Below are 26,512 nucleotides of genomic sequence, written 5' to 3'. Positions count from 1 at the left end.
CTGCAGGTAAAAAGTTAAGGTGAAAGTATGGGATTTTTCAGGGAAAGACATTCCAGTCAAGCCAACTGCAGTTTTGCCCTAAAGTCCCCAAAACCATATGACACAAGGCACTATTGAAGGGATTGCACCTATAATTGCAGAATTCGCAAGACAAGGTGTCCTAACAGAAGTACTGAGCAGCCCATGTAATTCTCCTCTCATGGGATTTTGAAAACCCTGTGGAAAATTTCGGATTTGTTCAGGTTTTGAGGAAAATCAGTGATATTGTGATTAAATGTTGTCTGGTGGTGCCAATCCAGCAGTGATATTATTTCAGAACCCATGTGACGCTGAATGGTTCACAGTAGTGGATCAAGCTGAAGCATTCTTTTCTGTACCTCTTCATGAGGATAGCCATTTTCTTTTCTGCTTTAAATTCCTTGATCGCGTATATTGTTGGTGCAGAATCCCACAAGGTTTTTCAGAGTCCCTGTCCATTTTTAATCAGATACTGAAAAAAACTTGGAGACGTTGGAAATGCCTTTCCAATCGACATCGGTTCAGTACATTGATGATTTGTTGGTCACTTCGAAAACGAAGGAAGCATGCAGGCAAGATATTATTGCCCTACTAAACAACACATTGGCCAGTTTGAGTATCCCACACCTAAAACTCATACACACACCACGCACACTTGCACACGCCACCATATAACACCCCACCCCACCCCACTTCACACCCACACCCACAATCCCTAGTGACAAATACGATCAGACACACTCGACACAAAGCACTCCCGGAACACAATAAAGACCATCACACTGCACACATTGGACAAATTACCACCACAGCCCACCAGCACCCACAGCCAAACACCCCCACAGCACCACACACCCCTCACTACACCCGACACGCACACCACATACCCACCCCATAACATGTCACGCCAGAAGCACCCACGATTCACCAACAATGAGCTGCGGGTAATGGTGGACGAGATCATCAGAGTAGAGCCACAGCTCATGGGAGTCCAGGTACAGCAAACATCGATATGCAGGAAAACAGAGTTATAGCAGAGGATCGTCAACAGGGTCAATCAGTCGGCACCTACCCACGCACAAGGGAGGACATGAGGAAGAGGAGGAACAACCTCAGGGGGAAGGTTCATTCCATTGCGTCCAGGCAGCAGATAGCCAGCGACAAGACTGGAGGTGGGCCCCCACCTCCTCACCTTGACTTGACATCCTGGGAGGAAAAGGTCCTGGACACCATGCAACATGAGGGCCTGACTGGCAACAGCGGAGGGCTCCACTCTGATAAGTCAACAATACCCCCCAAGCACCAACAAACCCTGCTCTGCATGCCTGTCCACCACCCAAGACCCACCACCCATCCCAATCATCCCACACCCCTCCTCTGCATGCCACACCACCCCACTCCCACAATCCCTACTCACTCACTCCTAATGCATGGATGACAACCACAATGTGGAACACCACAGCTCCTACATTCCAGCATAACCCACACAGCAACACACCACAGACCCACTGCACAGTGGAACATCTGCATGGACAACCATACCACAGCCCACACCAACTGGCTGCCAGGACTTCATCCCAACACATGGCAATAACAGCAATGCCAACCACCATCCACAACCCCCCGTGCCACATGGAAACCATGCCACAAATCCCTACACCAAATCAATGTCTGCAGTGCAGCAGCTGTAATTGCCATCACTGGGAAGCAAGTCGTGCCATTGCATGCATCACAACAAGGACTTAACAACTACAGCTACATAACTAATCTCTACCATTTCCATCCACAGGTACTGCTGCCACTGCCACCCTGCAGAGGATGCCAGGCTCAGACAGCCCTCTCCAGGATAAAGGCTCCACTGGATGTTTGGATTGGGACAACTTGCCTTGGCAATCTGGGGCCACGGGACAGTGCACCAACAGCAGTCCCACCCTGGGCACACCAGACGTCCCCACATATGTGGCAACAACACCACAGCCAGCCCCTGAACTCTAAACCTGTGCCCAGGGATCTCATAATCAGAGGTGTGCCCCATAGTACAGGGGCCAGAGTCAAGGGCACACATCCCAGACAATGAAAGCCCAGCTCTCACTGGGAGTGGGCACACTGTGCCAGGGGCACAGGCACGGGGGCCAGGGGTAGTGGGAGGGGAACACTGGTTCAAGGCTCCGGCAGCCACACCAACTGACTGCCCAGTAGGCCCTCAACCAAGTCCTAGGTGCATACCAGCAGACCCAGGACACAGTGGCCCTGATCCTCGCTACCGTGCAGGATACCCAGAGGCTGCAGGGGAAATACCATCAGGAGGCCATGCAACAGTGGCAAGCCCACAATGCCACCATAGCAGGGGTGTTTAAGGATCTGACCACCATCATGCATGAGTCCACCACCCACCAGCAGGCCCCTTCCACTGTCCACATCCCATCAGAGCCCTCCACATCAGTGGCAGCCAGTGGTATGGAGGCCCTGCCATAGGACCCGCAGGACTCTAGCACCCCTACCCCTGTAGCTGAGGAACCCCCAAGCGAGGACATCCAACTAGACATCCAGCCGGACATGATGCCAAGACCATGACCACTGCCAGGAAGTGACCATCTCCCGAACATTCTCCCTTGTGTGTGACTGAGACACCCTGACCACTGTGTCCACTCTCATGTCTCCATTTTCCCATGGCCAGCATACTGGACCTGGACTACCCACAGCTGGACTCACCACTCTGGTGATCTCACCCACCATGGCCCCACTCATCACCCGTTGCACTTGTCCCTCCCAAATAAACACCATTGTGTACAGTTACTGCCTACATCTTTATTTGTCACGAGTATGAATGGAACTGCCAAAACATGTGCAACTGGCAACACATTGCCCAGCACATGCATGGAAGGGTGACGGAGGGGAGCAAAATGCAGGGAGGTCAATCGTGGAGCAGCCAGTGGCTGGAGATATGTGTCAAGGGAGGCAACAGGTCAGGCAGGGACCAGAGTACACCACTACAATGTCCTGAAAGTAGAGCAAGACAGGGACAACAATCACTGTAGGAGTCACAGATACCAAGTCAACACAAATGCACTGTAAGAACAGGTATCCAAGGCACACATAGCAGTCAAGTCCACAACCATATGGCCAGTACCAACACACAAAAACAACACACACCAACCCTACGGTACGACCCTTACAGCACCCAGCGCCAGACCTGACCCCATACCCACTGCTGCCAACAACAATGTAGCACTGCCACGCAATGTCGACTTCCTGGATAGATGCTACACAGATGCAACAACCCTGTGTGGCACACACGTAGCTTTTGAAGTGGCAGCTCAGGGAACATTGTACATACACGTTGATGGCACTAGTGCACTAGCACAATAGCTGCCTGACTATAGGCCTGACCTATACAGTGTGACTACCTAAGTCATGGGCACATGTGACCCCCCCCCCCCCATCCAGTCCAAGGCAGAGCTGAAACCGTTAGTAGTCACAGACAACAGGTGGTTGCAGGGACAAGGCAGACAGTTGTAGAGGACACATACCAGACAGTTTAAACATACCTGCATCTCAGTTGAAGTACTGTTGAATCAGCTCTGCCCTGGAGTCAGTTGCATCCTCATCATCTTCCTCTTCATCACTCCCCATCTCCCCTTCACTGGTACAGCTACACTCTCCTCTGCATCCAGCAATGAGATGTGACGCCTCTGGGTCAGATTGTGCAGCATGCATCAGGCCACAATGATTTGGGACACCTTCTGTGGGTTGTACAGCAGAGCACCCTCAGAGATGTGTAGACTTCGTAATCTAGCCATCATCAGCCGAAGGACCTCTCAATGACCCATCTGGTACGACCGTGGGCCTCATTGTAACAGTCCTCTGCATCTGTAGTTGGATGCCTCACGGGTGTCCGGACCCAGGGCAGGTTAGGATAGCAAGAGTCAGCTGTGTGCACAGAGGTAAGAGGTATGTCAAGCCCAGGAGGACAAGAGTGCAGAGAGCTGAGGAGCCCACATATGCAGGGGTACATACCGATGAGCCAGGCTCGGTCCTTCATAAGTGGTGCCATCATGTGTGGGATGGTGCTGTTCCGCAGGATGAAGGAATCATGCACAGAGCCTGGGAACCTGGGCGTCACCTGGGAGATGTATTGGTCCGCAAGACACACCACCTGCTCGTTAACCGAATGAAAGTTTTTGCAGTTCCTATAGACCTGTTTACTCCTCCTGGGTGGTACCAGGGCAATGTGGGTGGCATCAGTGGCCCCAATGACATGAGGGACATGTGCCACTCTGCAAAATGCAGCCTTGACAGAGGATAAGTCTGCACATTGGGGGGACCGGATGTAGCTGGCCAGATGTTTGAGCAGGGCACATAGTGCAACCCTCAGGTCGTTGCTAAACATGGGCTGTGACATCCCTGCTGCTAGGCCCACTGTGACGTGGAAGGAGCCTGAGGTAAGGTGGTGGAGGACTGACAACACCTGCACTGGTGGAGGGATAGCATTGGGATGGCGAATGGCAGGTAACAGATCCGGCTCCAACTGGGCCACCAGTTCCATGATGGTTGCACAGTTCAGGCGATAGGTCTGGACGACGTGACGCTTCTCCAGGGTGGCAAGGCCGACTAGGGGCCTGTACACTGTTGCATTCCTCATCCTCAACCTTACATTGTTTCTGGAAACAGGGGAGAGTGGGTATTATGTTGTGCACCATGAACTGTGTAGAGTGTGTTGATGTGGCTACAGGCCACCAAAAGTCACCCTTTACACGCTAACATTTCGCCCACAACACATATTGGACAAGTAAAATGCAGCCGCCTGTCCTGTATGCATGGAACAGGTGGACGTGAGCTCATCCAGCCGGCATAACACGTCATGGCGTTAGGCGGTATTGACCGCCATGCAACTCGCCATTGGTTGACATTGTTGCCTATGGAAGGCAGGAGCCAATGGTGATCGCCGCAGGCGGTGACCACCATTTCATGCGCTCATGCTCACTTGACTCCTCAACTTCGTGCACTGAAGACCTCCACTGCGTGTGCTGCTGTGCTCTGACTCTGGTAGCCAAGATGCCATGTCCTGCAGGACACAGGGCCCCAGCCTTCACCCAGGAAGAGTTGGAGCGGCTCATGGACGGGGTCCTGCCCCTGTACGGACAGTTGTATGGGGAACCGGAGCAGCAGCTGAGCCCAATGTCATTGTTCTGTATGTGAGTTGTGTGCATGGGGATGGGGGCCTTGGTGGGTGGCAGTGTGTCTGGAGCATGGGCATGGGTGAGGGACCTAAGGCTACGTTGGGTGACAACATGTGTGTGTGGGTGTGGAAGTGTGATGTGTGCTGTTCACTGTTGTCCCAGGGATGCCACACTACATGACTGTGTCCTCCTGTCTGTGTCTCCCATGCAGGTAAGCGCCCATCAAAAGAAGGGGATTTGGCATGCCTTCGCCAAGCAAGTGTGGACCAGGGGGGTCCATGCCCGGTGGAGCACCCACTGTAGAAAGCAGTGGGAGGAATTGAGACGCAGGGTCCGGAAGACTGCAGAGACCCAGCTGGAGATGTCCTCCCAACAAGGGAGGGGTGCCCATCGGACCCTGACACCCTTAATGGCCTGCCTATTGGCGGTGGCCTATCCTGCAGTGGATGGGCACTTGAGGGCAACACAGCAGCCACATGGGGTTAGTACCCACTCACATTTGCTACATGTGTTGCCATAGTGGCTCTGGGTGGGCACCATTGGGTAGCTGTGGCATGGGTGCTTGGTACAATGATGTCCACTATCAGTAGTGTCCATCTGGGCAGGATTGGCATCACAGGTTTGGGTATGTTATGGAGTCAGTGTTAGTGGGGCACCTATCTCCAATGTTGAAACAGTTTGGCCACCTACTAGATAGATGTGCTTGCCAGCTCATGGCGACAGAATGATTGGACCTGGGGTGTCAGGCCATTGTGATGAGTCCTTGCCAAACACTGTGCCAGGGGTGGATCCTGGGACCTCAATCAGTTTGCAAGCACTGCATGTGTAGTGGGGATTGGTGCACCAAGTGGTCAGAGTGCTAATTGACAGTAGCCAAGTATGCCTGACAACTAGCCGTGCAGGATCCTGTTGGGTGTGCAGTCTATTACATGCTTGTCTCAACGGCCATGGGTAGTGGGCAGGTACTGGACAGGTGTGGCGGGTATGCCACTCCTCATGTAGATGTTTGCATCCGTCAGATCATCAGCAGTTGACACGTGCATTGTTGTGGTTTCCCCCATGGTGTTCTCTAGTTGTAGGATGTGCAGGGGTGGGCATAGCATATCATGGCATGGCATCAAGTACTGATGTTCTACCCTGTGTAACTGTTGTGCTGGCATTGACCTATTGCACCCTGTCTCGCTCTCTCTCCCTCCCTGTCCTCTTCTGTCTTTGTGTGCATCAGCATCATCTGGCGAAGGAGAAGGGGCACTGGCAAGTGAGGAAGCTGCAGCCCACGGGACCCAGGAGGCTAACACCAGCGGAGCTGACGGGACCAGTGGGACGGAGGGCAAGGGGAGTGCCACGAGGGAAGCAGGATCAAGCACGCCATCTTCAGATTCCTCCTCTGATGGTGGCTCCCTGGAGGTGGCGGACCCATCAGGGACCACCCCAGCTCCATCCTTATCCGCCAACCCCCTTGCCAGCACACCCTCCCTGTAGCTCCCCACCTACTTGCCCGTGCCCGCTCACCCAAGAGGGTGGGCATCTCCTTCGCCGCAGGCACCTCTGCCCTGCCCCAGTCAGCCCTACTGCCCTCAATGAGGAGGCTATTGACCTCCTGATATCCATCTCTGTGGGGCAGACAACTATTGTGAATGCCATCAAGGGACTGGCATCCCACATGCAACAGAGCAATGTGTTCCTGGAAGACATTCACAGTGTTTTGTCTTGTACAGAGATAGTTTCAGGCTCTGGCCTCCTCCTTGACGGCAGCCAGTGTCCCTTCTTCTTCCGTCCCCCCTCAGGCTACCTGTTCCCATACTCACATCCCTCTCCCCTCACCCATCCAAGGCACATCTACTGACCCACATGCATCCACATCAACAGACATAGCACGCAAGGACAGACATAAGCACCACAGATGCCACACACAACAGACACATGCAGACATGACAACATCCACAACCTGCACCTACTCCCCCACCACCTCCACCCTCACAGTCAGTACACCACTCACACCTGCAGTCACCACCACATCAGTCACTGATCCACATTGTCTGACCCCATTCATGGACCCCATACACCACTGGCGCAGACATCATGACTGTCAACACACCCACATACAGCAGATCCATCCTACCTTCAGACAACACCCCAACATACACTCACACATTCCCCCCTGCCATCTCCCTGCATCTCCTCCCCACCTCCTCCCAGTACATCTAAACGCCTGCACTCACCCACCCAACAGTCCCTCAGCACACACATTTCATCCACCCACACACCTGCACCCAAGGCACCTCCACATGCACATACACACCTCACAACCATACCCACTCCCTCCACTCCCAAACATCCTTACCCTGACCTCCCTTGTGTTCCCAAAAATATATTTCTTCAGAGTTGTATCTGTTCCCCACCACTGCCCAAGCACCTGCTCTCCCCCAACACCCTGCTAACCTTCCGATGCCCCTGCCTTCCACCTCTCAGTCCACCACTGCCCCTCGACATGCCCCTCCACCACCTGCCACTTTCACTGCTCCTCCTGCCAAACGCGAGCCATGCCCGCTTCCTCCACTTCCAAGGTCAAGCCCACTCCCGCCACTTCCAGGGCCAAGCCCACTCCCTCCACTCCCAAGGCCAAGCCCAACCCTCCCCAGCAAAACCCCACCCTCCAAGGGCAAGCCCAAGGACCCCCCTCCAAGCCAAAACCAAAGGACCTCCCCTCAAAGCCCAAAGACCCCCGCCCCACCCCTGAGGTGCTTGCATACCCCATTGATGCCCCTGCCCTCTGGATGCCTGCACTTTGAAGTCAGGAGTGAAGTTAGGGCATCACCTTGTGTCCAGTGTATTCGGGCACAGTGGGACTTTTGGACTGGCCTTTGGGCCTGTGTGTTCATAGTTTTAGTCACAGTTTTAAAATTCATAATATATAAGTGCAACAACACCATGTATGTGTGGTGGTTGTGGGTATTTGCGTGTATGCATGTGTGTATGTGTGTTGGTACAGGAGTTTGTTCGCGTATGTGTGTGGGCATGTGTTAGACTTGGCACCCTTGGCGTGGTCTCCCCTAACTTTTTGCCTCTGTTTCCCAGATTGTTGATGTGTGCTGGACTCTGTTTTTGCTGTTTTTGTTACTCCATTATTGGCATATTTGAGTTACTGGTAAGTCCCTAGTACAGTGCACTAGAGGGGCCCAGGGCCTGTAAATCAAATGCTACTAGTGGTCCTGCAGCACTGGTTGTGCCACTCACATTAGGAGCCCTGTAATCATGTCTCAGACCTGCCACTGCAGTGTCATTGTGTGCAGTTTTAAACTGCCAATTTGACTTGCAGTGTACCTACTTACCAGGCCTAAACCTTCCCTTTTCTTACATGTGAGACACTCCTAAGATAGGCCCTAGGTTACCCCCTGGGCAGGGTGCAGTGTATGTTTAAGGTAGGACATACACTAATGTGTTTAATATGTTCTAACAGTGAAAAACTGCCAAAATTGGTTTCCACTGTTGCAAGGCCTATCCCTTTCATAGGTTAACATGGGGGCTGCCTTTAAATATGATCAAAGCGTAGATTCCCTTTGGGAGCGGATAAACATGTGGAGTTTGGGGTCTCTGAGCTCACAATTTAAAAATACTTCTTTTAGTAAAGATGATTTTAAGATTGTGTGCTTGAAAATGCCACTTTTAGAAAGTGAGCATTTTCTTGCTTAAACCATTCTGTGAATCTGCTGTTTGTGGATTCCCTGTCTGGGTCAGTTTGACAGTTGGGCTGTTTGCACCTTTCTCTAGACAGTGACACAAAGGGAGCTGGGGTGTAGCCTGCATATAATGACGAGCCATCTGTGCTAAGAGGGAGGGGAGAAGTGGTCACTCCCACCTGAAAGGGCTGTGCCTGTCCTCACACAATGCAGTCTCCAACTTCCTGGTGTGTGTCTGGGGCCTGGCCTGGGCAAGGCAGGATTTCACAAACAAGAGAGACTTACCTTTGAAGTAGGCCTACTTCAAAGGCCAAAATGGGTATAAGAAGGACACCTAAAACCACAGACTTTTAGGTCACTTCTGGACATCAAGAGGAACCTCTGCCTGGAGAAGAGCTGAAGAGCTGAGGAGAAGTGCTGGCCTGCCTTTGATTGTGCTTTGTGGAGCTATCCTGCAGTTGCTGCTTCTGCCTGGTGAAAGGGGACAAATACTAGACTTTGTTGTGCATTCCTGCTTGTGAAGAAATCTCCAAGGGCTTGTCCTGAGCTTGCTTCCTGTTGTTGAAGTCTCAGGGCCATCACAGACTTCCCCTGCCAGCACATGGACTTTCTGCTGAGACTCCTGCCCTGCCAAGTGGTGCTCTATCCAGTTACTGGGGTCTTGACTGGTGAAGCTGGCGGACCAAGATTGAAAATCCACTCACAGACTGCCGTGCGGGGAAATTTCTGACGCAACCTCCGAGTGCGGCTGAAGAAAAAACACGCCGCCGGCTCCGCGGCTGAAATCGACACACTGCCTGCAGCGCAGCTGGGAGATCAATGCACGCGGCTGGAGAAATGACGCACCACATCGCTAACGGAGGCTGGCAATATTGCAACCCACACAGCGTGGGTTTGCTAATGCCGTACTGTAGGATTTTCTACGCAAACCCTGCTGGGTGTGGAAAAATGACGCAACGCCTGCCTGGACCCGAGTGCGGCCCGGATCAACGCATCGCTCTCCTGCAGAGTGAAAAAACTATGCACGCCGACCCCAACGGAGAAGGAGAAACAATGCATGGTCTCACTTGCGGGTGAGAAATTGACGCATTACTAACCTTTTTCGATGCACACTTGCCCGTGCGTGTTATTTTGATTCGATCCCAGGTACTTTTCAACGCTAACAGTGTTTTACCTGTTTAGAAAATGATTTAAGACTCTTTTGCTTTTAAAATTAATAACTTGACTTGTGTATGTTGGACTTTTGCTGTTTTGGTCTAGTTGTGTTTAGATAAATATTTCCTATTTTTCTAAACCTGTGTTGTGTCATTTTGTAGTGTTTTCACTGGATTACTGTGTGTGTTGGTACAAATACTTTACACCTAGAACTCTGAAGTTAAGCCTGCCTGCTCGTGCCAAGCTGCCAAGGGGGTGAGTGGGGTTAGCTGAGGGTGATTCTCCTTTACCCTGACTAGAGTGAGGGTCCTTGCTTGGACAGGGGGTAACCTGACTGCCAACCAAATACCCCATTTCTAACAGCGTGGCTTCCCATGTTTTGTGTGTGTTGCTTTTGTGTACTAACATCGTTCCCTCCAGTGTGTGCTAGGCTAGTGTACTCACGGCTGGTACCTTGGTCGTCGTCACTAGTCCGGGAGCTGAATGGCCAAGTAGAGCATTGGGAGGAGTTGCAATTTGCGTGCCATGGCGCCTAAGGCCATGCCTCTGTTCCTGAAGATGGGTGTACCCTTTTATATTGTTCATTTCCGCCAGACTTTTGGTGGCGGTGGATCCGCCCCGGAAATCATGGCGGTGTGCAACCTCGTAATGTGGTCGAGGTATACTGACTGACTGCCGGCCTGGAGATGGCTGCCACCAGCCACACCAGCCTCTCCGCTGTGGCAGGCCGAATGGTGACTTGACTGTGTTCTGCAGGTGCCTTCCCAGTACTTGTGATATGGCGGTCTTCATCGTCGGGCCTGCAGCAGTGTGACCGCCAACTCCACTGCGGCGGTTCGCTGACCGTGATATTCATAATAAGGGCAAAAGTGTCCCCAGCAAAATTGCAGTACTGCCAGAAAGAAATGAAATATTTGGGACATCAAATTGAAAAAGGAACTAGAAAGATTTCCAGAGAGAGAGTCACTGCCATACTGCAGATGAATCCCCCAGCTACACAAAGAGATGTCGGAATGTTTTTGGGAATGGTAAGCTATTGTCACCAGTGGATTCCCAATTTCTCAATCATTCCCAAACCACTGCAGAAGCTGACCCACAAAAAGGTTACTGACCCTTTAGAGTTAGACCAAGCTTGTATAAAAGCCTTTACAGAGTTGAGAGAGTCTGTGCAAAGCTCCAGCTTTGGGAATGCCTGACTACACAAAACCATTCATGTTGTTTTGTCATGAACGTGATGTATGTTCTCTCTCTGTTTTGACACAGGTACAAGGTGGTGTAAACCGCCCCGTAGCATATTTTTCTGCTACTTTGGATCCAATCACAGCAGCTTTGCCTGGCTGTTTGCGAACTGTGGCAGTGGTTGGATTGAGCCTCACTCAGAGTGAGAGCATGGTGATAGGACATCCCTTAATTGTTTTGGTCCCTCACTCCATTGACGTTTTGCTCACACAGACGAAAGCACAGCTTCTCACAAATGCTAGATTGACCAGATACGAAACTGTAATTTTATGTTCTCCAAATGTTACTCTGAAAAGGTGTACAGTGCTTAACCCAGCAACCTTGCTTTGGAAAGAAAATGTTGAAATTGACAAATTGAAAGATGTCTGTCTGGAAGTTACTGAATTGTGCACTAAACCTTGACCTGACATTCAAGACACCCGATTGGAAGAAAATGACCACATTATTTTTGTTGATGGTTCCTGTTTAAAAGATAACATTGGAACATTAAAAGCAGGATATGCTGTGTGCACAATTTCTGGTATACTCAAAGCTTCTTGGCTTCAGGGAGTATTTTCTGTACTAGTAGCTGAGTTGGTGGCTCTTACTAGAGCATGCCATATTCCTGCACAGCTTAAAGTTGCCATTTACAGACACCCAGTATGGATTTAGAATAGTGCATGACTTTGGCCAGCTCTGGTCAGAGAGAGGTTTCATGACCTCTTCGGGTTCACCAGTTAGAAATGGTTACAGAATCCATGATTTGTTACAAGCTTTACAAATGCCTGAAAAGATTGCTGTGGTGAAATGTAGTGATTGCAAGACTTTGTTTCAATGGGAAATGGATATGCAGATCAAGTTGCAAGTTTTTGCGCAGGAGGGATGCAATGAGTCGAACATTCAAGCAGTCATGGTTTAATCCAAAATTTAGACAGGTTGCAGAAGCAGTTTGCCACCACTGTATCATCTGTCAATAGATGAATGTGGGTAAAAGAACAGTTGTTAACATGAGCCTCATTGGAAGAGTTGGAGGTCCATTCAGCAGATTGCAAATGGATTTCATTGAAATGCGTGTGTGTGGAGGATTGAGATGTGTGTTGGTGATTGTTTGCATTTTTAGTCACTGGATTGAAGCATACCCCACATGTAGGAATGACAGCCTTACTGTAGCAAAATTATTGCTTAGGGAGCTGATACCACGTTTTGGTTTTCCGGTCTCTTTGGAATCAGATAGAGTAAGTCACTTAAACAATGAAGGACATTAAGCAGAAGGTGCATTGTAGCTATTGTCCTGAAGCTTCAGGACTCATAGAACAAATGAATGGTACCCTAAAGTCACGACTTGCAAAGATGTGTGCGTCTACGAATCTGAATTGGCCAGCTGCACTACCTTTAGCTCTGATGAGCGTGAGAAATACACTCAACAGGAAAACTGGACTGTCTGCACACAAAATCCTCATTGGGAGAGCAATGAGGGTGCCAGCGGTTCCAGCAAATACTCTTGTGAGCATAACAGATGATATGGTGTTGGATTACTGCAAGGGTCTGGCTGATGTGGTTTGCTCTTTTTCTCATCAGGTGGAGGCCACAACTGTGCAGCCATTCCAAGATCAGAGTCACAACCTGAGAGCTGGAAACTGGGATGTAATCCGAAAACATGTGAGGAAAACTTGTCTGTAGCTCAGGTGGAAGGGTCCCCACCAAGTAGTACTAATTACTGCTACTGCTGTGAAGTGTGCAGGAGTTCCAAACTGGGTATATGCCAGTCACACTCAAAACAGTACCCTGTTGTTTCGACAATGAAGAAGAGTCGTTGAGAGTACCAACAACATCCAGACAAACTCCAGAAGCAGAGAAGGAAACAGGAGAATCAGAAACAGACAAAGCAGACAGAGGAAAATCCAGACACACCTGTAAGAGACGAGACGGAGGACTTACAGGAAATTGACATTGAACCAGTCTCAACTGAGGCAACAGGAGAGTCTAGACAGAATAGGGCTCTCCCAGAAGCAGACGATCTAAAAAATCAGGTAGAGCAGCCCACCGACCCGGTGGAAAGGGTTGAATTAGATCGGACTCAAATAGATCTGACTCCCCTGGAACCAGCTATAGGTACATCAAGTCAAAATCATGCAGAACAAGGAGAAGCTGTAAGTCCAGCACTGAAAAGAGCACTGACAAAGGGAACACTGAAACAATACAAGTGGTCACAAGTTAAGAGAAAAGACTCAATCACAGTGTCAACAATTGAAGAGGAAGTAGACACCACAAGAAGAGAAGATTTGAGTGATGGAGAATTAACTGGAGATCGAAGACTGTTTTGATCATGAGATTCCATGTCAATACTTTGGCAAGTGAAGTTGGTCTATGAACTGAACTTTTAGAAACATTCTGTGAAACTGAGAAAGGAAAGGGACATTAAAATTAACCAGAAAAGACTTTGAAAAAAACTGATTTGACAAAGCTGCTAAACCAATTTTTTGACAACAGCACTGATTTCTGACAGAAGTTCTGGAGAAGAAACTAAGGCCCTCATTATGACATTGGCGGTAAGTGCCACTTACTGCCATACTGACTGCCGCCAACATACCGTGACCGTAGCTGTATACCACTTCCCGTATTATGACATACACATAGAAATCCACCACTATACAGACACACACACAAGACCGCCAGACCAAAGGTCAGTGATAAAATGGCAGTAGTAAAACCCGCACCGTTATGCCAACAGAAATACGCCCACAGCATCATGACCCACGAATCACTGCGGCAGACATTCAACCACGGTGAACCATTGGCGGTACAGACCGCTGCGCTCAAAATACACACACACTAACAAAACACCACCACATTGGACAATTCAAACTATACACACCTGACACACATACACACACCAAACCCACACACCCATACCAATATAAAACACACACCCACACTACCCACAACCCTTTACGACCCAAAGAATTTGACAACTGAGAGAGACAAGCCAGGAGCACCCACTGAATCAGAGCCACAAAACACCATCACCCATACACCATCCAAGCACCTCACAGCACACACCCCAACACATCACCCCACACACCCTCACACATACCACTCACACTACACCCATGGCACCACAAAGACACCCCAGGTTCTCAGAGGAGGAGCTAAGGGTCATGGTGGAGGAAATCATCCGGGTAGAGCCACAGCTTTTATAATCACAGGTGCAGCAGATGTCCATTGCTAGGAAGATGGAGCTATGGCAGAGAATCGTGGACAGGGTCAACGCCGTGGGACAGCACCCCAGAACAAGGGATGACATCAGGAAGAGGTGGGGGAAGGTGCGTTCTGTGGCAGCAAGACACCAGATAGCTGTACAGAGGACTGGCGGTGGACCACCACCTCCTCCCCCACAATTAACAACATGGGAGGAGCAAGTCTTGGCGATCATGCATCCTGAGGGCCTGGCAGGAGTAGCAGGCGGACTGGACTCTGGTAAGTCAAATCTTTACTACTTTATCCCCCCCCCAACTGCATGCCATCACAAACAACAACCCCTACCCTCACCTCCATCACTCCACCACCTCACATATACCCCACCATCACAACCCACCCATCCCAATACCAAGCCCTGCATGCTACACCAATGCATGGACCCCAATCACAGACCTGCATGACACCCATCACCACAGCATGCACACTAGTGACAATCACTTAGCAAACCAAATCACAACTCACACAAGCCAAAGCTGCCTTGGTAATAACAACCATAGAGGGGAACATACCCATGCACAAGATGTCACAGGCAGAAACAATAACACTGCATTTACATCCCCACAGGACCCCCACACAACGTCACCGGAGAGGAGGTGCCAGCCACATCCAGCCCCCCCAGAAGAGGCCCACAGTGATGACAGCAGCTCTGCATGCCTGGATCAGGATGACCAACCTTTCCCATCAGGGACCTCTGGACAGTCGGTGACCCAGGCACATTCCCAAACCACCACAGAGCCTCCCCTCTCAGGAAACACTACCACAGCACCCACCCAGCGGGCCCATCCCTCTGTTCCCAGGACACATCAATCAGCAGTGTGTCCACCACTCCAGGGCCCCAGGCAACCCCACAAACACAGGACAATCGGGGACCTGGGGTCAGTGGCAGTGGGCACCCTGTTCAGGGGACAGAGGCAGAGGACAACAGGGAAGCTGGGAGGACTGCTGTGCAACAGGGGGAGGACAGGCCTAGGGAACCGACTCTCCATGAGGCACTCACCAACATACTGGGAGCATACCACCATTCCCAGGAGACCATGAACCAGATACTGGCCAAGCTGCAGGAGACCCAGCGGCTGCAGGAGGGACAGTACCTGGGGATCAGGGAGGACCTGAGAGACATCCACACCACCCTGGTCACCACTGCAGAGGTGCTGGCAGACATGACCAACACTATGAAGGAGGCAGTGGCACACCAACAGGCCCCTGACACTAGCCACACTGATGAACAGCCCTCCACCTCCGCTGACGCTAGTGGGCAGGAGGCCCGCCACTGGAACAACAGGCCACCAGCACCCCACCCCCTCCAGAAGGAGAACCACCACGCAAAAGGTCCCTGCGATCCAGGCAGAAGCCAGAGAACATTGCCAAGACCCCCACCAGGAAATAAGACTCCCCTGAATGTCACCCTTGTGTCCCACTCTGTCACCCTGTCCACCTTGAACTGCCATTGCTCCACTTCCTATGCCCCCTTGGACAATGCACCTGTGATACAAATAGACTGTACTCTACTCTGGACATTCCTCCACCATCAACCCAGCCCATTGCAATACCCCCTACACTTATAATCACAGAAATATACACCCTTGGAGCTAATAAAAGTATGGAATCTGTCAATTGATTGAAATACGTATTAGTTTAACAAATCAAATCAAATAAAATCATTAACATTTATAAAGCGCGCTACTCACCCGTGCGGGTCTCAAGGCGCTAGGGGAAAGGGGGGGGTTACTGCTGCTCGAAAAGCCAGGTTTTTAGGAGTCTCCGGAATGCGGAGTGGTCCTGGGTGATCCTGAGGCTGGTGGGGAGGGAGTTCCAGGTCTTGGCTGCCAGGAAGGAGAAGGACCTCCCACCCGCCGTGGAGCGGCAGATGCGAGGGACGGCAGCGAGCGCGAGGCCAGAAGAACGGAGGAGATGGGTGGGGGCGTAGAAGCTGAGGCGAGGGTTGAGGTATTCCGGTCCCTTGTTGTGAAGGGCTTTGTGTGCGTGGGTGAGAAGTCGGAAGGTGATCCTTTTGCTGACTGGGAGCCAATGCAGGTGTCTCAGGTGTGCGGAGATGTGGCTGTTGCGGGGTAAGTCGAGGATGAGGCGGGCCGAGGCGTTTTGAATACGTTGCAGGCGTTTTTGGAGTTTGGCGGTGGTCCCAGCGTAGAGGGTGTTGCCGTAGTCCAGGCGGCTCGTGACGAGGGCGTGGGTCACGGTTTTTCTAGTGTCGGCGGGGATCCAGCGGAAGATCTTGCGGAGCATGCGGAGGGTGAGGAAGCAGGCGGAGGACACGGCGTTGACTTGCTTGGTCATGGTGAGAAGAGGGTCCAAGATGAAGCTGAGGTTGCGGGCGTGGTCTGCGGGGGTCCGGGCGGTGCCGAGGGCCGTGGGCCACCAGGAGTCATCCCAAGCGGATGGGGTGTTGCTGAGGATGAGGACTTTCGTTTTGTCAGAGTTCAGCTTTAGGCGGCTGAGCCTCATCCAATCTGTGACGTCCTTCATGCCCTCTTGTAGGTTGGTCTTGGCTCTGGCGGGGTCCTTGGTGAGGGAGAGTATAAGTTGGGTGTCGTCGGCGTAGGAGGTGATGATGATGTCGTGCTTGCGTACGATGTCGGCGAGGGGGCTCATGTAGACATTGAAGAGTGTCGGGCTGAGCGATGAGCCTTGAGGTACGCCGCAGATGATCTCGGTGGGGTCTGAGCGAAACGGTGGGAGGTAAACTCTTTGGGAACGGTTTGAGAGGAAGGAGGCGATCCAGTCCAGGGCCTGGCCTTGGATCCCGGTGGAGCAGAGGCGGGTGATTAGGGTGCGGTGACAGACGGTGTCGAAGGCAGCTGAGAGGTCGAGGAGGATGAGGGCGACTGTTTGACCGTTGTCCATCAGGGTTCTGATGTCGTCTGTGACTGAGATGAGGGCGGTTTCAGTGCTGTGGTTGGTTCGGAATCCGGTTTGTGAAGGGTCGAGCAGGTTGTTGTTTTCCAGGAAGGTGGTCAGCTGTTTGTTGACGGTCTTCTCTATTACCTTGGCGGGGAAGGGCAGGAGTGAGATGGGGCGGAAGTTTTTCAGGTCGCTCGGGTCAGCCATAGGTTTCTTTAGTAGGGCGTTGACTTCGGCGTGTTTCCAGCATTCGGGGAAGGTAGCAGAAGAAAATGAAGAGTTGATGACGGCCTGGAGGTGCGGGGCGATGATGTCGTCGGCTTTATTGAAGATGAAGTGAGGGCAGGGGTCCGATGGGGCGCCGGAGTGGATAGAGTTCATGATGGTTTTGGTTTCTTCAGTGTTGATGTGGGTCCAGTCGTTGAGGGTGATGGCCGGGGGTGCGGGTTCGGTGATGCTTGGTTGGGTCTGGTGTCCGAAGCTGTCGTGGAGGTCGCTGATCTTGCGATGGAAGAAGGAGGCGAGGGAGTTGCACAAATCTTGTGAGGGCGTGACGGCGTTGGCGTTGGGGTTGGAGAACTCCTTGACGATGCTAAAAAGTTCTCTGCTGTTGTGGCTGTTTTTGTCCAGTCTGTCGGTGAAAAAGTTCCTTTTGGCATCGCGGATCAGGTGGTGGTGTTCGCGGGTAGCGTTCTTGAGGGCGGTCATGTTGTCAGCGGTGTGGTCCTTGCGCCAGGCCTTCTCGAGGGTGCGACAAGTTTTCTTCGATTCTTTCGATTTACAAGCTGTAAACATTGCAATTCAAATGTACAGTTACATATACATAGGTATGACCTGTAGTGGGTAGCAGTAAACACACCAGGAGCCAGGGTGGGGCACAGATATCTGAAAATAGAGATGCCAAAGGGTACAGTAAGTGGCCATAGAAATCGGAAATTCAGGCTGCCATGCACAATGTCCAACACAAAACTGCAATGGAAGGTGAAGTTACAGTGTCTTACCTGTGTGTCACTGGAAGTACTGTTGAATTATAGTAGTTCCGTTGTCCACATCCTCTTCCTCTGCCTCCTCTTCGACACTGTCAACAAGCTCCACCGCTGCCACACGCCCATCTCCAGCCTCATCCTCTTGCAGAAAAAGCACCTGGCGTCTCAAGGCCTGGTTGTGCAACATGCAACATGCAACGATGATCTGGCACACCTTCTTGGGTAAGTAGTACAGGGGTTCACCTGTCAGATGGAGGCAACGGAATCTGGCCTTCAGGAGCCAAAGGTGCGCTCAGTGATCCTCCTTGTTCACCCATCTGCTCATTGTAACATTCCTCTGCCCTGTCCTGGCATTCCTCACTGGGGTCAGTAGCCATGAAAGGTTGGGGTAACCAGAGTCACCTGCAAATATCAAGGGATACCTGTTAGCCAGACACTCACCCTTAGGGCCAACCCCACACCCATATACCTACATCAACTGTGTGGGGACCATGGGCTCACATATTAGCCACACCCTGTGCCTCTGGAGTTGAGACATCACATATGGGATGCTGCTATTCCTCAAGATAAAGGCATCATGCACAGAGCCAGGATACTTTGCATTGACATGGGAGATGTACTTGTTCGCCAAACACACCATCTGCACCTTCAGAGAATGAAAGGTCTTTCGATTTCTGAACACCTGTTCATTTCTCCAGGGGGGAGGGCAAAGGCAATATGTGTACCATCAATAGCACCAATGATGTTGGGGATATGTCCCATTGCATAGAAGTCAGCCTTCAGTGTGGCCAAATCATCCACCTGGGGGAATACGATGTAGCTGCTCATGTGTTTCATCAGGGCAGACAACACTCTGGTCAGCACGTTTGAGAACATAGGCTGTGACATCCCTGATGCCATGGCCACTGTCGCTTGGAAGGAACCACTTGCCAAGAAATGGAGCACTGGCAGGACCTGCACTAGAGGGGGGATACCTGTGGGGTGGTGAATAGCTGAAATCAGGTGTGGCTCCAATTGGGCACACAGCTCTTGGATTGTGGCCCTATCAAGTCTGTAGGTTAGGACAATGTGCCTGTCCTCCATTGTCGCCAGGTCCACCAGGGGTCTGTACACAGGGGTTTGCCTCCAGCTCCTATTCATAAGCGGTTGAACTCTAGGGTGAAAAACGGTGAGCAGATGGTCATATTCAAACATATACTCAGATGAATATGCTTTTTTTTTTTACAGAAACAGTATGTGAACGTGTAGGTCAGTTGATGTGCCTATGTCTGCTGTGACGCAGTTAGGTGCCATGGCCTGTGCCCCCCTGAAATGGTGGCTGCGTGACCTGTGAGGAGGGACAAGCGGAAATGAGGTAATTCCGCTGGCGTTGTGCGCCGTTGCGGTAGGTGGTCAATGACCGCCATGCAACACAGCATTGGTTATCATTTGGGCCTATGGGTTCCAGGAGCCAATGGTGATGTACGCCGGTGGTGATGGTACGCACCGCCACGGACATGACCACCATTTTCTATCTGTTCACTTACTTGCTATCTGACCTTCAACAGGAGAGGGCCTACACTGCAAGTGCTGCTGTGACCTGTGTCTGGAAGCGACCATGGCTTGAGTGTCTGGGGAAAGGGCCCCTGCCTTCACTTCGGAGGAGTTTGAGAGACTGGTGGATGGGGTCCTACCCCAGTAACGTTTACTTTATGGTCCTCCATACCAACAGGTGAGTACACTGTGAGCACGATGCATGGGGCATGAATGTATGGAGTGCTGTGCGTGTAAGTCTCGGGAGGTGGGGGGATGAGGCAGAGTGCAGCATGCATGGTGGGCAATGTATGTGCGTAAGGGGGTGGGAGAGATATGTTGGGCCATGAGTATAAAAGTCCGGACGGTATGAATAATACCTTTTCTGCTGCATCTTTTCTGCAGTTCAGCGCCCATCAGAAAAAAGGTATTCGCCGTGCCATCACCAAGGAGGTGCAGACCCTGGGGATCTTTGACAGGTGGAGCACCCACTGCCGCAAACGGTGGGAGGACCTGCGCCGCTGGGCAAGGAAGATGGCGGAGGCCCAGCTGGGGCTTGCCTCCCAACGAGGAAGGGGTGCCCGTCATACTCTGACCCCCCTGATGTTCCATCCGGAGTTGGATGGGTGCTTGAAGGCATCACAGCAGCCACAAGGGGGTGCGTACAGATTCAGAATCATGACTTTGCACGCGTTAAGGTGTTACCTGGGTGGGGGATGTGGGCTGTGGGTGCCCCTAGGCCAGGGTGAACATGGCAGGGTAGGTTCCATGATGGGCAAGCTCAGATGCACTCCAACCCCAATTATGTTAGTGGGATCTACTACTGGGCAGGGTCCTGTGGGTTTCAGGTGTCCAGCTAATGTCGTTAGGCATAGTACCCCATGGCCTGGTGACTAGCATTGTAACTGGTAGTGCATGGCCTAGTGCATAGGGCTGTTTCCTGTGAGTTGTGTATGCCAACGGTAGTGTTGTTGCTAGCATTGACCAAGTGTATCCTCTGTCTCTTCCCCCACCTTTTTGTTTTGCCACCCTGTCCTTGTGTGCATCAGCATCATCTGACGGAGGAGCAGAGGCACCAGCGATGGAGGGAGCTGCATCCCACCTGGATCTGGAGGCCGAATCCACCGACGATGAGGGCAACAGTGGGACGGAGGGCGAGGGGAGCACCACAACGGAGACAGGAGGGGACAGTAGTGACAGCGACTCCTCCTCTGATGGAAGCTCCCTGGCGGTGGCGGACACCTATGTGGCCACACCAACTACAGGTACACCCGCTACCCCATACCAGCACCGCCCTCCCAGCAGCCCCTCAGCGTGTTTCCCGTACCCGCACACCCAGTAGGGTGGGCATCTCCTTCGCCCGAGGCACCTCAGGCCCTGCCCCAGTCAGCCCTGCTGCCCTCAGTGAGGAGGCTATTGACCTCCTGAGATTCCTCTCTGTTGGGCAGTCAACCATACCGAATGCCATCCAGGATCTAGCAGGGCATTTGCAACAAACAAATGCATACATGGAGGGCATTCACTCTGGTGTGGCGGCCCAACAGAGAGCATTCCAGGCTCTGGCCAACTCACTGATGGCAGCCATTGTCCCTGTCTCCAGCCTCCCCCTCCAATTTCCTCTACCCAGTCCCAATTCCCTCAATCCCAGCGTATTCCAAGCACACCTTCAAACCTGCATGCGCCCAAATCAACACACAGAAGTGGCTCAGGCAGACAAGCACCACACTTCATCCCACAGGCACTCACACAAGCACCATCCAGATGCAGACACACCACAATCCACTGCTTCCACTGTGTCCCCCTCCTCCTTGTCTTCCACCTCCCTCCCAGTAGCATCTCCATTCACATCTGTATGCACTACATCCTCATCCACTACCTCCATCACCAGCACACCTATCACAACACGTTCCTCACTGGCAGTCACCACCCCCACATCCATGCATACATCCCCGGTGTCCTCTCCCATTGTGTCTGTGCCCCCTCCTCCCAAAGTACACAAACGCAAGCACTCAGACACCCAACAGCCATCCACCTCACAACAGCATCCAGCCCATGCACCTGCACCCAAACACAGCAGACAGACACCTCCTACAACCACTCCCTCTTACTCCACCCTGAAGACTTCACCCTCTTCCCGCCGCAGTGTCCCTAAGAAGCTTTTCGTCACCTCCATTGACCTGTTCCCTGCCCCTCCCCCCCGTCCTTCACTTCAGGCCAGGGTGGCCAGAACCCAGCCCAGCACCTCAGCCACCCAGTCTACGGCCACTCTGGTTTCTGCAGCTACTGCAGGTGTGAGAGGCTCCATGGAGGCACCGGTCAGCACAGCCAATGTGCCTGCACCACCTGCCAGGGGCAAGAAGGGGCCACCACCTAGCAAGGGTAAGAAGGGGACACCAGCCACCAAGGTGAAGGAGGCACTACCAGCCAGCAAGTGGAAAGAGGCACCATCAGCCAGCAAGGGGAAGGAGGCACCACCAACCAGCAAGGGCAGGAAGGGAACACTAGCTGGCAGAAGCAAGGAGGCACCACCATCTGTCAATGGCAGGAAGGGCACACAACACCAGCCATGGCACTTCAGCCATCCGAGGCTGCAGGAGAAGGGCTGGAGCCTCCCCCTACCACTGACAGCACCGCCACCTGCACCGCGGCCAGTACCACTGCCAGCAGCAGCAGCCCCAGTGGGCAGCTGTCCAAGGCTGCAGGGGAAGCTCTGGATCCTCCCCCTACCACTGACAGCACTGCCACCTACACCGCGGCCAGCACCGCGATCTGCACCACCGCCAGCACTGCCACCTACACCACCACCAGCACCACTGCCAGCAGCAGCAGCCCCAGTGGGCAGCCGTCCGATGGCTACAGGGGAAGGGCTGGAGCCTCCCCCGACAACTGACAGCACCGCCACCTGCACCACAACTGCCATCCACTGAGCAGCCGTCACCGCCGGCGAGCAGTGTGTAGTCATGACTACATGGGCTGCAGTGTGTCCTGGCCCCTGCAACACCTGTAGGTGTGACACCCAGGTGAGAGACTGTGACCTTGCACCATCGAGGATGAAGCACACTGGGCACAAAGCCCCCTCCAGAACCAGTGGAAGAAGGCATCCACTCACCCCCTCCTTGGCAGGATGAAGCACAGCGGGCACAAAAATCCCCCTCCAGAACCAGTGGAAGAAGGCATCCACTCACCCCCTCCTTGGCAGGATGAAGCACATTGGGCACAAGGCCCCCTCCAGAGCCAGTGGAGAAGCAATCCACTAGAGAGATTGTAGCTTTGCACTCCCCAGGACTAAGCAGTGGTCAACCAACCCACTAGAGAGACGGTGGCTTTGCACTCCCCAGGACCAAGCAGTGGGCATGGAGACCCCTCCAGGAGCAGTGGCATTGTACCATCTTCTGGCTGAGGTGCCCCCCCAATCCCCTTCCCCCTGAGGTGCCTGTGTGTTTTCAACCTGATGCCCCTGCAGTGTTCTCTCCGTATTGAGGCAGGAGTCAAGTGTGGCCTTGGCTTATGTGTATTGGCCTTGTGGGCCACGGACATTTTGGAGTGGGCATTGCCCCTCCATTTGTATATATTGTACATACTGTTTATTGCTTTAAGGGTGTATTTATCTAAAATTGTACTGTTACACTCATTTTAATCCATTACAGTATCACCGCCGCTTTATCACCGACCGCCAGGGTTGTAATGAGGGCCTAAAAGCTGTAAATAACTGCAAAGACGATTCAAGATTTGTTTTGGTTTTGCTGCATAGTTGTATTTTTTTTTCTTCTACTTTCTAATTCTTTACAGATCATGAGTAATCACAACAAGCAGGTTAGAAACAATAGTGCTGTAAATACATAGGTATTAGCTTAGCAATTGTATGCATAACAGTATGTTTGATATTGATTGTGAGCATGAGCTTGCTCAATAAAGCTGAAACTAATCACACCTCTTCTTTAGAAACCACTACACTTACAGCAGTAGACAAGTTTAAACTGTGAAATATTTGCACGTAGATAACTCACAAGATCTTTCCTCTAATGTTTTCTATCGCTTGCTTATGAATATGTCAAGACAATGAATGTGAGAGAATGTTATGTGTGCGTGAAAATTCCTTCATCAGTGGAAGAAGCAATAACTTACCGTAGCCTGTCACTAATGTATGGAATTAGTTGCAGTCTTTTATTAACAAGGTTTTGAAACCAAGAATATATACAGTATTTTTATTCAAACCATGATTTTGTGTTGTCTTTTGTTCCTATTATCAAATACTTGAGTAGCTTAGTGAGGGATATAGAATTAGTGAGAGGCTTCTTTGAACCTACACTAGCCTTTGGCACAGCTTACGCTCATTGTAAAAACGTCACATGCTTGCTTTCACCAGTGGAGAAGAGTTTTCTTGATCAAACTGATGACAGGAGAAAGGCATTGAAGGAGAAAATAGATAAAGGGTTAGTGAAAAGGAAATTTAGAAATGACCATGCATTTAGTGAAACTAAAACACAAGGGAAGTTAGCTTTTGATGTGCAACATGTAGGAAAGCCTTGTGTATACCGACCACAATCCAGAACTGACACTTTATTTGAGGGAATGAGTGAATTCAGACATGTGTTTCTTCTCCAGAGTAAATTGAGTTTTATGCTAAATGGACAAGACCGGGAGATTCCTGGGGTTTATTATATCTGTGGACAGAATGCCTAGTACCGTCTTCCAAGAGGATGGTATGGCACGTGTTATTTTGGAATTGTTTTCCCAAAGATTTATCAACCTGAGAAACTAAACAAGAAACCTTAACTAAATGAATTACACCTTGCTAGACCAAAGAGAGAATCTTATTCTAGCATAATTTGAGATATATTTGGAACAATTATTCCCTCAGTGGGAGTTATTCTAAATTATTTGAAAATTTGAAAGTTATCTACTATTGTGGAGACATATTGACTAGTTTTTCTGGAGCCATGGTCTTAATGGACACTGAAATGGCAGCGGTACGTTCTATGACTCTTCAGAACTGCCTTGCACTAGACATCCTTTTAGCAAAGGAGGGCGGAGTCTGTAAAATGCTAAAATCGCAACATTGTTGCACGTATATTCCTGATAATAGTAGAGGAGTTAGAAGCTTTACTAATAATGTGACTAACTCTGACTTAAAAGTTCTAATAGAACCTGGGGTTTAGGAAAAGGTTGACAAAGGTTTTACTACTGTGGGAAATTGTCTGGGCAACCTAGGGAAAGGTATAATTGGGAAAATATTACAGTCAATATTATCATAATTAGTATCTTTTGCTTAATGGGATTTTGTAAATTATACACTAAAATTAAAAGACAAATAATGAAAATGATCAGAGGAGGGAAGAAATAAAAATGGAGAAAAGGAGGAGCAGATATTTTGATGAGATTTGGAGAAGGAGGGAAAATGTCAGACGTTATGAAGAAACAAAATTTTAGATTAACACAAATTTGTGATATGTGATGTAGGATGTGATGACACATTTGGTCATCAGAGGAGGGAATGTGAAAGTTGAATTTATTTATAATAAATCTGCATTGATTAGTAACTAAGAATTTACATGAATTATGCTAATATAGAGGAATCAAGTGTTTTAAAAATGTGCCCACCTAGGTGGCAATCATAACATGTAAATTAGTAAAGAAGTAAATTAATAAAGAAGTAATATTAACTGTTTAGAAATAATACACACATACAGAATTTAAAGCATTAGTGGACCATATTAACATGTTAATTAAATATATTTGCTTAAATATACTAGGCATACAGTAATTGTGAAATTATGGCCCAGTTAAAAAGGTCTCATGTTAAGCTTAATGGCATAAATAAATGTTCTTAAATGTTTTCTGTCTCATCAGAATTCACACTTGTTCTTTGTTTACACAGTGCTGACCAATAGATGTGTAATGTTGCAATGTTAAACTAGTTGATATCTTAAACCTTCTTGTGAGAACCGCCTGTTGTAATGCGATGTACTAGCTACAGATGCATTTGTATGTTTGGTGCATGAGAAGCTAAAGTTCCCAGGATGGGACAATGGCTTCACCGACTGGAGTTATGATTGTAAATAAAAAGTCACCTGACGAAAACTGGTGATGGCAACGGGAGAAGAGCAGCCAATCACTGACGTGTGAAAGACTGTCTAACTATATCCCAGATTTAATTATTAATGTTTATTGGTTCTACTGTGAACACCCGACATTCTGACCAATGACGGCTTGAGAAATCACTTTGTGGATTTGACTTATCCTGACTACACTTAGCAGGAGGAGCGCAGTTCCAGGTGCCCTTTCTTCCTAGCCTTTAGCCTCATCGCGTAATTACAGCTATTATTGCTTGTTAATGCTATTGATGCTGTTTCCTTAGTTTGATGCCCATTTTAAGTTGGTTCAGTTAACTTAGAGTACAATTGTGGCTGAGCCAATCCCCTTCACTTTCCCCTGCCATCTCTGACCAGATGGATGCCCAACTGAGGAAGAAGTTACAGCTTGCTGATCCATTCAGGAGCGGTAAAACAAAATGCAATTGTCTTTGTTATAGATTTTTGTTCTTTTCTTTAGGTACCAACCACTATATTGTTAGAGCCCTAGTTAGATGTTTTCCAAATTAACTTTTGTCTAATTTCCTTTTTGTATGAAACCCAAACATGCCCTT

The 26,512-nt window shown here is 50.4% G+C and overlaps 1 protein-coding gene across 1 annotated transcript; it reads right to left on the bottom strand.

Moving 5' to 3' along the window:
* Window positions 1-3,820: 3,820 nt before the first annotated feature.
* Window positions 3,821-4,660, bottom strand: LOC138283620 (putative nuclease HARBI1). Its single transcript, XM_069221557.1, has one exon. It carries the CDS (start codon window positions 4,658-4,660, stop codon window positions 3,821-3,823), a length of 840 nt encoding a protein of 279 aa, XP_069077658.1.
* Between the last annotated feature and the right edge of the window lie 21,852 nt (window positions 4,661-26,512).

The sequence above is a fragment of the Pleurodeles waltl genome, chromosome 3_1 (assembly GCF_031143425.1).
Source record: "Pleurodeles waltl isolate 20211129_DDA chromosome 3_1, aPleWal1.hap1.20221129, whole genome shotgun sequence".
Taxonomy (NCBI): domain Eukaryota; kingdom Metazoa; phylum Chordata; class Amphibia; order Caudata; family Salamandridae; genus Pleurodeles; species Pleurodeles waltl.
Note: the sequence above shows the minus strand (reverse complement) of the source record. Positions and strands in the feature narration are given on the sequence as shown.